Here is a 17,816-nt window from a genome sequence, read left to right as displayed (position 1 = left end):
TAACTCTTCCCATTGTTTGTTGCTTCTCTGCATCTCTCTTTTTCTGTAACTCACTTTGTGCCTGGAGATATTTCAGGCTTACATCTGAGTACAATATAGCTGATGCATCTTATGGGTGTTTTTAGAATGATGTACTTCTGTCTCCCTTCTTTAACCCTCCCCAGGAAAGGTGTTTTCTCCTGGAAAGGCATGTTTTGTGTATAGGCCAGAAGAGGTTCAGGATGGGCAGTGGGGGTAGCACTGAGAAAGCTTAATACAGCACCCAACCCCGTCAAGACTCTATGGTGTGACAAACCATGGAGCAGAGAGAGGATGCTGTGGGGAGACAGGCAAAAAGAAGTGGGAGTATCCCTATTTTTATAGCAAATTATGGGTCATGGTGTGTTTTCCTAAATGTGCAAGTGACTGAGAGAGATAGGTTTACCCCTCAAGTCGCCCAGTAATTTCTTAACAACATCTGGTGCTGTGTTGAAGGATGGGAGCTACATTACTACACTGTCGCTCTCCTCCTCATCCCTGGGCTCCACTGGGAAGAGCGAATGTTCTCTTAGTGCACAGGGAGGGGACTGAAGAGGGAAGCTATACCTGTAGGCACAGGCTCAACACTGCTCATTTCGGTCTGACTCCTGTGCCACCTGGGAAGGGAGTCTTCCTCTGACATTGCTCGTGCAGCCCACCTTATCTTCCTGTCCCTGCGCAATGAGTAAACCGAGCTGTTTCATTTCAGAGAGGTGCAGAGAAAGGAAGATGAGCAATTTGGACGTATGCTGGAGCAATGAAATGTGCCTTATCCTGGAAGAGCAAGGCCAGGCATGCAAGTTATGTCACTGTAGTGTGTGCTCTGACCAGTCACAAGGGAGGGTCAGGGCCATAAAAAGCAGCCTAAAATTGTGGCTGCATGTATAGAAAATTCACGACAGCTGAGCTGCCCAATGGCTGTTATCAAACATACCAAAGACATTTTTCCTTTGTTCTGTACAGTGTCATTTTTACCTATTCAGCTGCTGAGTGTGTAATAATAGTGATACCAAAGGCATGAAAATAGGCTTCTGAGTGTAAAAGGGGAAAAATGGATTGACTCTGACTCTTATAGTTGTAGCAAAATGACTCTAAACAAGAACAAGAAAAGATGAGATGTGCTGCATTGCATGTGGAATGAAAACTGGCATGAACAGAAATCTCAAGTTCAGCAAGGCAGTATGGAAGAAAATCTGCCCTGAAATGTATTATGTTTTACTAGGAGGTTGCCTTTGAAAAGTTAATTTAAAAGATGGCATTGTACAAAGTTTGGTTGTGACAATGGAAAAGGGTAAACAAAATGCATTTAAATAATAAAAAAAGTACTAACAGACACAGGACCTAAATACAGAAGTGTTGAGGTAAGCACGTGCAAAAACACCAACTTGGTTTTAAAGAATGGTTTGGTAGAGAGATACAGTTTTGTGCTTGGAGGTAGCAAGAAATACCTGATGCTGTATGTCTTAAGCTCATAAAGTTGATGGAAGTGCAGAAAGCATCTCAGCTGAATGTGGACACAGTGAGAAATAGACAACTGTGAATATCTGATGTATGTGACATTATGGGACAGGGGGCTTTCATTGACTGGGCAGTGAGATCCCTACAGTACAAGAAGTATGATACCAGAGTAACACTGGTCGAGAATGAACTAAAACAACTAATTATGGACACTACTTTGTGTGAAAGATGTGTCTATTGTTTGTACTAAACAACTCTGCAGCACAGAAGGAAAATATTTTAGTAACGTGTTTTGTATCTGGAAGAGCTTGGAGGCAAAAGACACAGAAGGAGTGAACAGACTGAGCAGTCAATATATTTTTGTTGGTGAAGGGATTGCTTAAATAAGACTTTGCTTACAGTTGCAATCAGATACAGAGTTTATAGCAGGGCTTTGCATATTCAGTGTACTGAGCAGCCACTCCCTGACTAATCCTCAGAGTAAGTCTCTGAGGTGGGAGGGGTTACTATTACCTCAGTCACACAAATGACCCTCAGACTGGCAGAAACTGCTGGAAACTGCCAGAATTAGGAACTGGTGAGTGTGCTGGATGAGGTCTGGGGATGAAGGCACAGTTCTTGGTTGCCTTGAAAAAAACCTAGTTATAATCTAAGCCTTCTGTAGATCCTACTTTTAATGAGTGACTGCAGTGGGGAAATGAAGGAAGGAGAGCTCCTAGTATCCTAACATGCATGTTCCCAATTCAGCCTGTATTATGTCACTGATGATAACAGTTATCCTTTGTGGACCCACTAGCTTGAAATTCCTAGGTGACCGCAACTGTGTTTAACTGTTCATAAGCTGTAGCTGTTAGTAGAGGCAAGACTTGAAGCAGCAGTCCTATGGGTGCATCCTTATCGCCCTCTGTTAGGGTAAACGCTAGTAGAGCAGGCATAGCCGAAAGTTTGGAGTGCAGGGTGTTTCCCACATGTGCAACAAAAGCTGTAATGCTGATATCGCCTGCCGTGGGTATAGCTGTAATCGCACCTTCTTTAATGCGATTGCTTCTTGGGAGCCGATCTACCGTGATCACTGTCATACCTCCTGTGCAAAGCGCTGCCAAGGGTGACAGAGTAGATTTGTCACATCAAGACAAGTGCCTCTCTTCTTCGCTTCAACAGCCTTGTGGCAGCGAGTCGTACCAGATACAACTGTCAGCACTGCAGGATCTGCCACCAAGCAAAGGCAGAGCCGTTGCTCATAAACCAGTAGGTGGACTCGGGTTGTTAAACCCTCCTGCTTTGCTGCCCTTCTTAGGCAAGGACCACTGCCTCAGCCTCTCGCTCAGCCGGCTGCAAGGGTGAGACCTCGCTTGTCTTGTCCTCAGCTCTCCGCCTCACTTGCAGCTCTACTGTCCCGTTGAGCTGGGGACTTGCAAAAGTTGCTCGTTTTGTGCCCCTGCCTGTCTGCTCATGTGCTGCCCGGCTGGCTGTCACACATGGAAGAGGCGGGGTGCTGGGTTCAATAAAAGCCAGCAAACGTTTGTGCTGAAAGCCGGGTTCCTCAAGTGCACCAGTCTGGCAGAGGTATGACCGAAGACCCGTTTTCCATACAGGAGGGCATTTGGGAAGAAGACTCTAAGAAGGAGAGCTCTGACTCTTCCGTCCCTCTTGGGCATGGTCCACTGACCCCCTCTCCCTTTCCTGGTACCCTCCCGATCCTTCCCCCTTCAGGCACCTCTATTGCTGTTAGCTTTCCTGAACTACAGCGATCATACCAGATTGTACTCTTTGCTGTTGCCTGTAGTGATTTTTTTTTTTTTTTTTAAGCGCAGCAAAGCATTTTGCCGTGTGCCAAGTCCGATAAACTTGTTTAGGTGAGTTTGATGGGCAGTGTCAGAAGTTACAACTGAGAGCCATCTGTGAGGCTGAACTGGAGGAACTCTGCTGTATCTCATTGAACTTGGGAGAGATGGGATGTTTATGTGTTTGTTTATGCCCCACTGATCAAAGCATGTTGCAGGTAATGGGAAAGACAGCGAGCTGAGTCTTAGATTTCATTTAACTGGTGCCTATGGCTTCCCAGGGGAAGTTTCTCATTCATGCTAAAGTATGCACAACTTCAATTAGAATATAGCATGCATGCTCGCATAGGTCGGTGGATGTGAGTGTACCAAGGACTTTGCATTCCTGAAGCTGGAGCTGGCATTATTTTGCGATCGTGTCATGAAAGAGGTAAAGGAAATTGTATCGGGTCTGTATTACGCTATTAGTCACGGTGACTGTTAGGAGTTAAATTGGCTCATGTTCTACTTTCTCACTAGCACACTGAAGTCATGAGTTTGGGGTGAATTCAAGGCACACAGACCTTATTTTAGTCCTCTGCATCGCCATCTGATAGGGTGGGACCTGGGAGGGGAAAGAGAGAGGTAGTTTTACATGTCACAGGGTTGAGGAAAAGGAAGCCGTAGGCCAGTCAAGAGTCAGAGTCTATGTCTTCAAAGACTGCCAAAGGGCAATCTCAGGATTTTAATTGCTCGGCTAATGTCTGAAGAGCCATGGAGCCATCAAGGAATACTACTTTAGGAAATCTTGAAGGGTGGTGGTGGGAAGCAGACTCTGCCCCCTCATTCATATGCAGAAAAATGAAAATGGAGGGAGGAAGGATTAAAATACCTGTAATTGTTTCTTATGCGTTGAAACTCATTTAATTATTAAAATGGAAAAATATTGTTATTAGTACATCATAGAAATGCTAGTGGTATTTCTAAGCTGGTATGAAATCTATGTTTTAAGTTAATACAGACTTGGAGCTGGACTACACGTGAATGTATGCGGGCATAATTTTTGCCTGTTGACAAATAAGGGGACATATTGCTGAATTAGAGAATATCAGTATTGTTGATCTGGCTGTGCTATTTCTTTTTTTTTTTAAGGTTGGACCTGTAGGGCTCTACCTTTTTTTTTTTTTTTTTTTAATTTTTATAATATGCTGTGTTAATTACAGTATTAGGAACTAATGCTGAATCTTAACTACAACATCTATGAGCTGTAATTACTACTATAAACTTTGAAATAAGGTAGTGGTAATTGGTGAAGCTAGTTATAAAAAGCATTTTATAAGATTGATGTATATCAGTTACACCATTTAAAACCCTGATTTATACAACTTTTCACCGCTCATTCTGAAAGGCAGTGTCATAAAAATGCCTTCCTCTCCCCTTCCATTTGGAGTATTTTCATGCTAGACTTTGCAGAGGGTTTGAGGAGGTTTCCAGGGCTTTCCCTAGCATCTCCTTCATGTTGTTACTTGTTTTCAGAGTTGCTCACAGGGGGCTGGCTTCTTTGAGTTCATCTGGCTGCCATGGAACGTCCTCTTAGACCCAGTCCTTTGCTGAGAAGAGAAAGCTGCGTTTGGGTTCACGGGAACAGCAGAGTCAGCGGCAATAATGAGGCAAGGAAGAATGAAACCATAAAGTAATGGCTCCTTTGGAAATGGTTCTAAATCCAATTAGAATATCCCGCTTCCTGTAGCGCCTGCTTCTAACCTGGAAGGGTAGCAAACGTGTTACTACGCAGAGGGCCAGTACTGAAAATGTAAAATTTCCCTGCTCCCGTGCTTCTGCTCTGCGTGGGCTGGCGAGGGTGCACCTGCTTCTGTGTTTGAAGTGCTTGGCAGTCACACGCGGCCAGACACCTACGCTGGAGCGTCGGGGATGTGCTTGTAGGTCCTGGGTGTGGTTTCCCTATAACTTAGGTCTAAGTCCAGGTTTCTCCTTTACCGCTCTTCGGCCCATCGCCCAGCCTCTTGTTCCTATCCACTCCTTGCAGCTGCTTCTACAGCTTGTACATCGGCACGTACAGCTACCGCAGGGAGCTGTCATATTTACCACCCCCCCCGCCCCCCGGCCATGTCACACCTTTACGGCTGCTCACATCTTTCTGCTTCTGGGTTGTTTTTTTGGCTAGATAACTCCCTGAGCTGGCTCACGTATGGTCACGTGCGCACTGGCACATGGGAGAAGATGGCAGCAACCTGGATGCGTATTGCCTTAATCTGTTCTGGATTTCAGGGTGCCGCGTCAAGTCTTAATCGAAATTTATTAGGACCCAATTGTGGGTGGTGTTGGGTGGTCTGTACAGTCAGCAGCAGCAGAAGGAGTTGAAGGAGCTCTACATCTTTTTAGGACTGGACCATAAACAGATGAACTTTGCAGAATATCTGCAAATACCTAAATTGGACTTGATGAATTTGATTATTCATCTTTATTAACCCAGTTGTGGCACAGCATATTTCTCTGCCAGTCTTCTAGTTTCTGGTAGTTTGTGGAGCTCACTGGATCAGGTCTAAATACTCTGCAAACAAGTTCAGTGTCATCAGTCCCAGCTGCTGAAAAACAGTAGTCGGGGAGAGGGGGAAGAGGGAGTTGCCCTTGCTCTCGTTAGTCACAAGTTAAGGCTTAACATTTTGGTTTAAAAAATGAAGATAAACCCAAACAGCAAGACCTAATTTTTGAGCCACACTTTATTTTTCAGGCCTTTTGCACACCCATTAAAGGCCAGACGTGCTTTTTTTAATTGTAAGCCAAAATTCTCACATAACCACATGATTCTAGGAAGTGGGACTATATGAAAAACAGAAAATATTGTGATGCGCACAATAAACCTATGCCAGTTGGCCATGCAGGCGTTAGACCGTGAGTAACAACAAGTTTTCCATGTGTTTGCATTAGTACCTTCCTATTCAGCACCCACACAATTCCTGTGGCTTTGGGTGTGTGAAGCTATTTTTCCACGGGGAGAGGGAAAGGGTCCTTGCTGGTGCTTTCCCACATTTACATTTCTTATAACATTTTATTTATATCTAATACATTTTTCTCCCAACAGCAAACATGCCTCATTGTGCTTGTTAGATTCTTCGATCTAAGCACACCAGTTAAATTTCCAGGAAAGAACGGTTTGTTCCCTGAAAAGCTGGGTTAGGGGAGGGTTGTACCAAAATCTGTTTTCCCCACACATATCCCTACATCCCTTTTGGATGGACTTCTCTTGGTTTTTTTTTTTTCCTTTATCTGTAGTTTTCAGTACAAAGCTGCATCACTGTTACAGTATTGCCACGTATTTTTGATTATGATACAAGTCTCGTAACATTTTGTTTCACTTTTCTTTTAATAAATCTCATTATTGGAGTCATAAAGTAATTAGAAATGCTGTGGGGAGCTAAGGCTGAAAACATGCATTCTAAAAGTACAAAATGAGGACAACCGTGTTCAAGATTTTAATTTTTTCTTGTTGTTGTTGCTATCTCATGGTATGTTGATACCCACAATTTTTTATTGTTATCTCTAGTTGATGGTACTGACAATATTGAAGCCAGATACATGGCACAGGTTTCTGCTGTAGGTATAGTGGTTATGGCTGATGAAGTTGTGCTGGTAGAAGTCGTTAGTGTGGTATGACATACAAGTGCAGTTTTGTTGGTATTTTAGGAATTGTTTTGGTTGCATTGGATATGCTTTACCTATTGATACAAAAGTGGCATTTTGCCAGTATATTTAGGGATGGGTGTATTTTGCTGTATAGCTTATCAGTTGTCCCATACTGCTAAAATGTTCCAACTTTGTATCTTCTGTCCTGTAGGGCTCTGACAGCTATCTGTGATGGCAGCAAGAAATCTTAGTTTTCAAGGTGGAACTTGGTCTGGCTGTGAAAGAGGTTATATTAGGTGTTTGCGAAGAACATCGGACAGGCTAACTTCAGAGGCCCTTTCTGCAGGGGTGGACAGTTTGTCCTGGCTCAGTTTGCTCAATGTTGTTCATCCTTATCTGTCTGTAGCTTAACTGTGCTCAGGACTGGTACAGGTAACGTGACAACAACTGTGCTCAGCAATGGTTCCGCTGTGCAGTCTGGGCAAGGCCAAGCTTTCAAGTGTGTTTCCAAGCCCTTTGATGTTTTAATGGCATTTGCATCTGTCAAAATGGTTTGGTGCAAACATTAGCATTCTTTAATCTGAGACTCAAAAACAGCAGCGTGGGATTCTGGCTCATGCTTCTGTAACATAGTAAGAGACTATGAAATTTCTGCTGCTAACTGGAGTAGCTCTCCCATCTAGGTCCTGAATCACTCTGTTCAAAGAGAAACTGGGAACTCCTCTAGTTTATAGCAAACCTGCTATCTAGGACTGTGTATAGCATGCTGCTAGCAGCCTACACTCCATAAAAAAAATCATAGCATACATCTCGGAAGTCCTTGCCTCCTTTTGTGCCTCAGATGTTTCTGCAGTCATCTCTCCATCCCCAGAGTTTGTAGAGAGACCTGCACAGAGCAACTTGCAGTAACTTTGTACATTGCTTTCACTGCGGGAATTCTTCTTCAGTCTGCCCAGTACTGTCAATAGTCTTTCTACTAAGCTACAGCAGTGAGAACCATACACCATTCTTGTTTGTTCCTGTACTAGAAGACTGCAGATTATCAAGGCTCATCCATTGCTTTTATGAATATAGAACTTAAGCTGTCCTTAAAGTGAACCAGTTTTTTTGATATACAGGTGACCCCATTTTATCTTAAGACTGAATCATTTTTATTGCATCTCTGGGAAATGCAGTGTGCAATCCAAGCCACGGTCTTCACTCGCTGTTTGGCAAATGTTCAGTAGTAATTTCCAAGATGAAATTTTGTTCTACCCAAATTGATGTTTCTTTGGTGCTTTTTTTCTTTGTTAGCAATAAGTATTATAATCTACTGAAATAGAAACAAATGTAGGAAAGGTATCCTTATTTTTTTCTCAATTAGTGAATCATTAGATAATTAATAGGTTTAGTATATCTTGAGTGTGCCTACCATGAGTGAAAGCTAGTAAGATGCTACTGGGAGTGTTAAAACTCAGGCAAACTGTCTGCACCAGTGTGACCAGGAGGTCTCGATCACTTTTCCCAAGCTTCAGGAGAAGTTCAGATGCCTTTTCCAGGAGATCAGGTACTATTGACAAGTTTGGTTTTTTTCTCCCCTGCCTAAAACATTTGAAGTGGCTCCTAGTTCCCAGAATACTAACAGATGTAGACCCTTTAGCACAGCAGTAGATTCTACACTATTTTGGCACGTACCTATTTAGATTGCTTTTCTTAATCTTTGTGTTCTTTCCTTCAGCAAGCTCTGTCTGCTCTCTGTACCCTCAAAGCTGTCTTCACGTAACATTATTTCCCTCCTTCATTCTTATCTCTAGCACCCTGTAATCTCTTCCTGAGCTCGAGAGTTTTGACCCCACTCCTTCACCTCTCTCGATGGGCTGTACAGCGATAGAGCAGCCCAGGGGCGGTGCGTGAAGGTTGGTAACCGTTCCTTTGCAGAGGAATACGTGCAGTGGGCATCTCTCACGTGGAGGAGGCATCCAGCTGAGAAAGGCCATGCAGGCCTAAGCATGGCACGAGTAGCTGTATCAAAATAAAAACTGAGACTTGCGGTAGGGCAGGCTTTGCGTTGGAGTGGTTGCACTTTCCTGCGTGTCTCCCCGAACTGAAAGAGCGTGACCTCCTGGGAGAGGTGGTAACTCTGGTGGCAATTCTCCTGCACGGTGAGCTCTGGATTTTGTACGGAGAAAGGCAGGCTCTGAGCTAGCCCCCGCTGACCCAACTGCTTTTAAAGTGTATCTGAACTGTGTGACGGAGATGATAAAGCTGAGCTGAAATAGCAAGAAGGGGCTCGGGGCAGCCTTGTTGCCCTTTGGGTGGGTGTTGCAGCTTACATGGACCTCTTCCCTGCCTGAGCCGCAGCACTTAAAGCTGGCGTTGGCATTTCTGCACCAAGCTGCGGCCACGCCGGCAAAGATATGGCCAAGCAATGGATTGCTTGGGATTCTTTAACAAGAGAACCAGTGTCATTGTCCACGCTGCTCAAAGGTTGCTGCGGCTGTCTTTCTCCTCTCATGGCCAGAAGCTCTCGCTGCTGCGTCGGTGAAAAGGAGGAGAGCCGGGGAGAGGACCCCCGGTGCACCGACCGGCAGCCCAGTGGGCTGTGGAGCGTCTCTGGCTGCCGGTACGGCTCCGGCGCGGTGGCCGGGCCCAGCCCATCGTTGCAGGGCCGGGCTTTCTCTGCTGGGAGCGTGTTTGCAGCAGCCTGGGCGTGTGGGCCGCCCCGGTGCCCGCGGCAGAGGGAGCGGGATGGGGAGCGTGGCCAGACCCGCCGCGGGCGCTGGGGCCAAGGCTGGCCGGGAGGTACCCGGCACCGTGCGAGGAGGGGGAAGATGGCACACGGAAAGCTAGGTCTCTCCCCGGTTTTGGAGGAGGAGGATCTCAGGGCTCTGCTTAATTCTGTGTTGCGTTGTTTCCTGGCTAGCTGAAGGGCTTGTCTGTGCTTGATAGCACTTGTTATTTCTCCTTTCTTGTTTGTTGGAGGAGGGGGGGAGGGAAGGTGAGGTACTTTCTGTTTAAAACCAGAAGTGTTTGTCATCTCCGTCCAGGTGAATTAACCCGCACTGGAAGGAAGCATGACATTCACATCGCCTTTTGTAATGTGGGAAAGCTGTGGATGGATGCGTGCATCGTCGCAGGCGTTGCTTTGTCCACTAATGCTTTCACTGCTGTCCTGTTTTGCTTATCTGACCGCCTTCCACACCCTTCCCCTCTCTCAAATTTTATGCTCCCTACTGCAGTATGACCAAGCACTGCCCCTTTGTTTTCATGCTGGTGTGTGGCCAGCAGCACCCTCTCACGGTTCCAGCTTGCAGTGAGTTTGTGCACCCAGAGTCACCTACGAGTTAGGTGCCTGTGAGCTCAAGTCCTGGATTTCTAGGCCCTCTTGGGAGAAGAGCGTGGCTAGCTTTATCTCAACAGCAGCCATCAAATCACCTCATTTCACAAATAGAGTCAGAGCATATGAGGGAGTGATGGCAAGCTCAGCATCTGATCCAGAGACATGTGGAAGATCAGTAAGCCCCAACAGTGGTAACAGTGAAGCTTCTGGGAGAGTTTGTGGAGCCTGCTAGAAGCTGATGCTTGCCAGATAGGCTCCTGTATGCTTGTCTGTCACGTTATTGGCCCTACTGCAAATGCTAATTGAAAGTTTGCTTTGGCTAGCCCAGCTCCTGGGGGTCTCCTGGGCCCTCCTCTGGTGGAAAACCAAGCTGACCTGCAGTGGGAGCATAACATGGCAGTGTTCCACAGGCAATCTCTTCCAGTAACTACTGGGCTCTTGTACATAGCTTCTCTGTATGTGAAAGCTACAGGCGTAGTCAGTCTTGTTTTATTATTTCCTCTCCCATCTCCCTGAAATTCTTATTGCAGAGACATCGGCATCTTTCACTGCATTGCAACAGCCTTCAAGCAGGAGCTTAACTGTTTCCCTGACGAGATGCATAAGTTCTCCCCCGCTGTCTCTGCAGAAAGTTTGCCTGTCCCTTCTCCTGCCTCACTTCCCAAAGCTTCTCTTGCTCTCCCTGAGGTGTGCAAAACACCTGGCAGTAATATGATGAGACAAAACTCACTTGGCAGCTTCCAGTGTTGATCTGCTGTGTACCTCCCTCTACCCTGTCTCCCAGTATCATCATGGAACTGCTCCAAATGCAGCTTTAAACTTGTCCTTTCACCTGTCCAAATCCCTTGTAACAGAGCCAGGGAAGTGGAAAGTGGGTCTTTGAGCTTAGTGAGAGGAAATTCAGTGTTGTGTACATCTGTAACAGCACAGTGAGCAGAGTTCTTCCAGCTTGTGTCCAAGACCACCTGTCTCCCTGAACACTCTCTCTGCTCCTGGGGAGCCCGTTTTTGAAAACTGTCTGTATTAGGTGTGAGAAGTAATACTTTTCTAGTCATGTAGCAGGGGAGACTCAAGTTAGGTAGCTGGAAGACCTAAGAGCAGTGTAGCACAAGAGTGATCTGATGTGATCGTGGAACCTTTGTTAAAGAAGGGGTAGATGTACTTATCGGGAATGATGCAAGTTGATCCTGCTTTGGACAAGGTGGCTGCTTACAAGTTTGTAACCCTGCTGCTTTCTGTGCGCTGCCAAGCTCTCTTTTCTGTGCTGGAGCTTCTTCCTTACAGTCCTGTACCTTCCCATGTGCAACAGTTTCAACAGACGGTTTAGCAGCACCAAAGTAGTTTACTATTAGCTGACAGCAGTAAGACGTGGGAGAAGCCCCGTGGGAACTTTCTGAGTGGACATCTCTTTGAAACATAATGTTTGTTGAAATTATAACTACTTAAAACGACTCGCTGCTTGCGGGGGGGAAATCCAAATTGCTGAATAATCCCAGTTTTGGCCTGGTTTTGTAAGAAAGATAATCTCTCTTCAATATAAACAAGAATTAAAGATTACCTGAGAAAAAATACACAGGAACTAAGTTAACTGATGAGTTAACTCAATTAGTTAACTCAATTTTTTCCCCATTTTTTAAAAAGCTGTAAGATGATGACAGTCCCCATGATTAAGGTGTATATAATGCTTCAGTTCTAACTCCAGAGCATGGACTCATTGCTTTCAGGGCAGGTGTTCTGTTTCACTTGACGTAAGGGAAAATATAAGCTAAACCAGCTTTCAGGTCAGGCGTGCCCTGGCCATGGAGTTAACTGGAACAATTAGTCCAGATGTAATCAAGCCCTTATTGCTTTTACTTTCTGTGTGGGATCAGAAAGTTACTTGTGACTATAGAGCCACTCCAGCACAAGGAAATCACCACTGATTTCAAAGATTTCCTTTCTCTGTTTGTGAGTGTCCCAAGTTGAAATTATCACAGACACCCCGCAACAGCAGTTGAAACTCTGGAAAAAACGCTCTTCTTAAAATTGTAGGGAAATTAGGAATGCCAGAGAAAATCAAATCTATACACTTTATCTGTCTGTTTTGAGCAAGAAGAGGAATGCTTTTTGCACGAGCTTTGTGAACAGCCCAGAGCCAGGCCTTGGGGCATTTTTTGCCACTAAACAGCAAGCAGGCTTTTACCTGAAGAAATGGGGAATGGTTTCTCTGACCAAAAGATGCAGGAGTACACATTCGTGTCTGGAAACTTTGACATCTGTAAGATAGGATGAAGGAGGAGAACACTGAAGCTTTATTCAGGGGGAAGTCCGACTGTGGCTGCACATTGCAGCAGATCCTTCAGGGCTAAATTACAAGCTCTGGTACGACTGCAAGGGTAGCCAGTGTATGTGAAGCAGCCCAAAGCAGCAATTTATAAGCCATTTCTGAAAAGCAGGGGGTAGGGAATAGATAAGACAGGCTGGAACACTAGAGAAAGTGTCCTAAAGGCAGAAGAAAAGGGAGGGGAGCCACTAAGGTTTGTCTCTTTCTCATGTCTTTTAAGGTAGGGATTGTGGGTCATGGGATAGGTAGAAGCCAGAAAGAAAAAAGCGGTGAATCAGATTCTACCCTCCTTTTCACAGACATATCCCAAACATACATTCCCTAGCGCTTTGTCATGTCTGAACTGCAAATGCAATAATGGATGGGAAATTCCACTATATCCGTTGGGAAACTGTCCAACAATCCTGAGATGACTTCCCCCTACCCCCCCCTCTAAAAGTCTACCTAAAAGGGTAGACCGAATGATGATACCGTTTCTCTTTGTAGTCTATAGATACCTCCACACACACTGGAGGTACTCTTCTAAACCCATGTGGTTTAGAGCCTTCAGATATCTCATGTCTTGTGTCATGTCCTAGTTATCTGTTAATCAAATTCTTACATTCCTATGTCTTGTTAATCAATTCGTGTGATCAGTTGCAATAAGGCCCTGTGTTGCACATACATACACAGAGATCTGTAAAGAGAGCCATCAGCTCCAAAGTACAGGCCTTTCCCTGTTGAAATCAAAGAGATCTTTAAGACTCAGCTAGCCACTAGAAGAGGTCATGAGTATTTGTCCAACATGGCCCACAAAAATTAATGGAGATTTTGATGATTTTCTTGTTCTCTGAATGCCTTCTGGTATCCTCTTTTGGGGTTGAGATAGCTAGCCATGGCCAGCACTTTTCATAAGTTGCACTGCAGCCGTTACAGAGAGGTCAGCATCTCTGCTCTTTGACCAAAGTCACTTTGTGGATTTGCATGTAAAACTAAAAAGACACTAGTAGTTTTATTTTGGTGTTAGTCTCATACTGCAAGCTTACATTGGGTGTTTGCCTACTCTCAGTCTTGTTACTTATCTCCCAACTCTTATCACCCACTAAGTATGTATTTTTGGATTTTTTTTCTCAGCTGCATTAGTACCTGTTTTTAAAAGTCTCTTAAGCCAATTAGATCCACCATATCATTCTGCACTAGTAACAGAAAATTGCATTTTTCTTTATCAGGATGTGTCACTGATGGAGTCTGAAGAAACCAGTGAGGGAAATACCACTCCCCCAGAAGCCAGCAGCACCACTGGGGAAGCTTGGGATTCCACAGCAGTCGAAAGAGAGCATCATGCCTCTCACACATCAGCCGAAATGAGCACCAGCCTGTCTGACTCTGCAAAGGGAGCAGAGCTCAGCACTCCCAAGGATTGCCTTTCTACTCCAGGGAAAGCAGCAGAGATGCTGGGCAGACCCTCTAACCCTGTGGAAAAAGTGCCAGCAGGACTGGAACAAGAGCAAGGTGATGCAGAGCCTCAAAAGGGACTCTCAGAATTGGAAGGAGAAATGCTTTTAGAGGAGGGTGGACTGGATTGTTCACTGAAACTTAAGCAGGTAGAGCTGGTTGACCTGGAAAGCAACCAGGACTCTTCCTCTCTCAGCACAGTCCAGGATGGGCCAGCCCCTGGCAGTGCCATCCTGCAGGCTGTGGACCTCAGCACCGAGTTTCCTCACTGCCAGGCAGAACTGGCTTTTCATGGCTCAGACCCTCAGGCCCAGCATCCGAAATCTCCTTTGGCTGATGCCGTTTCCTCTCAGAGAGAGACACCTAAGTGCTTCTTGGTGTGTAAAACTGTTTCAGAGGGGCATTATAAGGCTGAACCATTTCTGGATAAGATCTCCACAGATTCTTTGCAGGAGGTTGATGCTGGTGCAGCACAGAAGCAAAGCAGCAAAAAAGTGGCACCAGCAACTGATGAGCAGCCTACCTCAGAGGAAGCAGTAGAGGATATGGCTAAACCTTACACTTCTGAAGATGCTAAGGAAAGCATAAGAGCACTCCAGGGTTTGGAAGAGAATATAGAGTCTTCCTCTTCCCATCAGTTGTCTTCCACCTTAATAGATGACAGCCAAATAACTTCACTACAAGCAGAAGGAAACATCGCAGCTCGTGAAACAAGGAATAGCAGCATGGTCAAAGACCAGGGAACAGTAATAGTTCCTAAAGAAAACTCACCCACTTCCAAACACCTTCATCTTGAAGATGATCACAGAAAAACAGAGGATAGACCTGCCTCTCCAGTAGAGAGTGCCTTCCAAGTAAAGGATACTGCTAAACAGCATAAGAAACCAGCACAAGAGGAGGCAGTGTCTGAACTTCAGCTGGAAGAGGAGAAGAAAGAGTGCAAAGAGCAGAATCTGCTGGAAGAAGGAAAATCTTTGGAGCCCAAAGATCAGAAAAACAAGGAACAAAATGAGCAGGAACAACAACTGCAGAGGGAAGAACTCAAACTGGAGGAAGAGCTCAACCTGGAGGCTCTGACAGAGCTTTCAGCTTTCAGGTCAGAGATATCTTCTGTTCCCAGGCATAGTGTGGACTTGTGTGGTCTGGAGACTGTTTTTTTGGCTGAGCAAATGGGATCAGCATTTCCTCCTGAGGAACCTGTCTCTGTGGATCAGCATCCTGGTGAGGATGTAGTGCTGAAAGCTCATGTCACAGAAGCAGGTTCTGGATGTCAGCAACCCACTGTCAGCCCTCTGTCCTCAAATAACCTGAACCCAGCGGGTGAAACTCCAGTGGTCCCTCCACACACATGCCATATCTCTGACCAGGCAGAAGACCTAGAAGACTCTGGCCGCTTTTCCATCGGTGGTCAGGACATTGGAGAAGCTGACTGGGATGACAAGATAAGACTGGGCAGGGAGGATGAGCACAGTGATGGGCATGGAAAGGCTGTCCAGAGGTTTGATAAAAGAGATGCACCGCTCCATGGAGGAGTGGCAGCACCTTCTAGCGCAGAGAACCCAGAGGCTTCTGTTCCAGCACACCCTTCCTCTGGTACCAAGAACTTGGAGCCACCTGATCCCATAGATCCTCATCTCATTACAGAAAATCTGGGAAAAGCTGAGCTTCAGCACTTCATTCCAGCTTTACCCTCAGAGCTCACCTCTGTGGCTTCGACATCTGGCCCACTGCAAGAAGGTGCTAATGGAACAGCCTCTGTGGCCCCTGAGGACTGTCCTGGTGCCAGCCTGAACAAACTGCTAGACTCTGTAAAGAAGCCAGCTAGCCAGGCTGCTTCTCTACACGTGCAGCACCAAACATCAGGGGAAACTGCTATTGTAAGTACTGATCCGGGGGAGGCCAACACTTCCCATGAACTCCTTACTTCTGAGGAAGGTTTTCATGAAGACCTTAGTGGCCCATCTTCTTTCTCTGTAATATACACGAGCTGCCTTCCTCTAGGGGGGAGCCTTCCTGAGGATAGGCAGACTGTGGCTGTCATTGCAGGGCCTCTGGAACCCCCCCAAACACCAGGCAGGACTTCCACTCCCCTGAACCACCCAGAGACAATTCAGCAACCCCCCCCTGAAAAAAGTGCCATTATCCAAGGAAAAGAAATGAGACCAAATGTGGATCATGAAGCACAACAAATGCCTTTACTTGATCAGTCTGACCACAGTTTAAACCAAAAAGAGCCTGGATCCAGAATCTCCAGTGTCCTGAGCACCCTAACTTGGCCCTCTGAAGAAGATACGGTCCTTTCTGAGAACCAGCAAGAACAACCTCTGCCCCATGTGTCCCACTCAAGCCTACCTCTGGTGTCTGAGCCTGATGCCAAACAGCTTCCTCATCCTCCTTCCCATGTCCAAAGCCCCAGTCACGCTCAGGCTGCTGCACTTAATTCAAGTCACCTTGCTCAACCTCCAGCCCTTGAAAGTTACCAGCCGCTGGCTCCTGCACTCTACTCCAGACCACATCTCAACTGTGGTGTGGACAATAATAAGTTACTAGCCATTCACTCTACTATAAGCCATCCTCTCTGGACTGCTGCCTCTGTGTCTGATTCTAACACTGTGGCCTCTGCTTCTGATGGAGAAGATGTAGCAGAGAAAGATGACCTTGTTCCAGTAACTAGAGAGTGGGATCTTGGTGACTCAGGTACCCATGATACAGAGACTTCTGATGACTCAGGGGTCAGTTTGTTGGCCAAAAGCTTTTCTGCTGTTGGAAGTGAAGCGTTGGCTGGCTGCTCTGACACCAGCCCTGAAAGAGCGGACCAGCACATGGATATACAGTGTGGAAAATCCTCACCTGACCACCCTTCTTGGCCCTCACTGGAAGGCCTGATAACATCCACAGACTCCAAGAGTAGAGACTCTGCAGAGCCACTTCCAATGCTAGCATTCACCAATCCAATCCACTTCTTCCAGCTCAGCCCTCCATCACCGCCAACCACCAGAACGACCTGCCAAGAGGAGGAGGTCTCAGGGGAGCTACGATGGGAGCAACAGGCAGGCATCTTTGGTATGGACACAAAGAACATCCAAGCTCCATTGGCAATCACGGAGAAAACAGAAGGTGAGAGGAGGGTCAAGCAAAGGCTGGAAGGAGAAGGAGGACAACACCACTTTGTAGCTCAGCCAAAGGAGGAAATGCCCAGACATTTACCCTTGGAAAAATCATCAAGTTGGCCAGACAAAAAAACAATCAGGGTAGTTGCTCAGGAGCCAGCAGCCATTCAAGAAAACCCAATTAAACGCCGAGTAAAAAGCAAGGACTGGCACCGTCAGGGCCTGAAGAGGGCATCACTACTACCAGATATCTTGCAGGGTGAGTCCTCTCCTCCATTTCCCCCCTCTGTCCCCAACCCCGCCTTATTGCAGATACCAAAAATGTAGGATTAAATTAAACAGGCAGTGTGACAGAAGCATGAGAGCTGAGAGCTCGGTGTTGCTCTTGTGCCTTTGTGGTAATGCTCCTTGCTCCAGCCCTGTAGCCCCCTTGCTGTCCTGCCCCAAGCTCCCCCCTCCCAGCTCTCCCCCAGCATCTCTCTGCTGCCCTGGAACCAGTGCATCCTGCTTGTTCTCCTGAGTAGGGCTGCGCTCTGGGGCTCAGTCCCCTCATTTCACACTAACACCTGCAACAGAGAGCTTATCTCACTTCACAGATCCCTCGCCCCTCGACTTCGCATCCCCTTTCTCTTCTTGTCCCTTCTCCATGTTTAGTCATCTGTCACCCTTCTTCAGTAATGCAGGCTGTTTTGGCCTACCTGCAGGAATGAGTTTCTTGGTGGGGCTCAGTGCAGAGCTGCTGCTTG

General features: G+C 46.3%; 1 protein-coding gene across 1 annotated transcript in view; it reads left to right on the top strand.

Moving 5' to 3' along the window:
• The window catches only part of ARHGEF5 (Rho guanine nucleotide exchange factor 5), a 36,986-nt gene that overhangs the window by 6,027 nt on the left and 13,143 nt on the right, over positions 1-17,816 (top strand). The window contains exon 2 of the mRNA XM_075051680.1: positions 13,735-17,329. Within this exon, the coding sequence (XP_074907781.1) occupies positions 13,747-17,329 (3,583 nt within the window). The 5' untranslated portion in view covers positions 13,735-13,746. The remainder of the gene's footprint in view (positions 1-13,734; positions 17,330-17,816) is intronic.

The sequence above is a fragment of the Buteo buteo genome, chromosome 19 (assembly GCF_964188355.1).
Source record: "Buteo buteo chromosome 19, bButBut1.hap1.1, whole genome shotgun sequence".
NCBI lineage: Eukaryota > Metazoa > Chordata > Aves > Accipitriformes > Accipitridae > Buteo > Buteo buteo.
The sequence above is the reverse complement of the archived record's forward strand: the minus strand, read 5'-3'. Positions and strand labels throughout refer to the sequence as shown.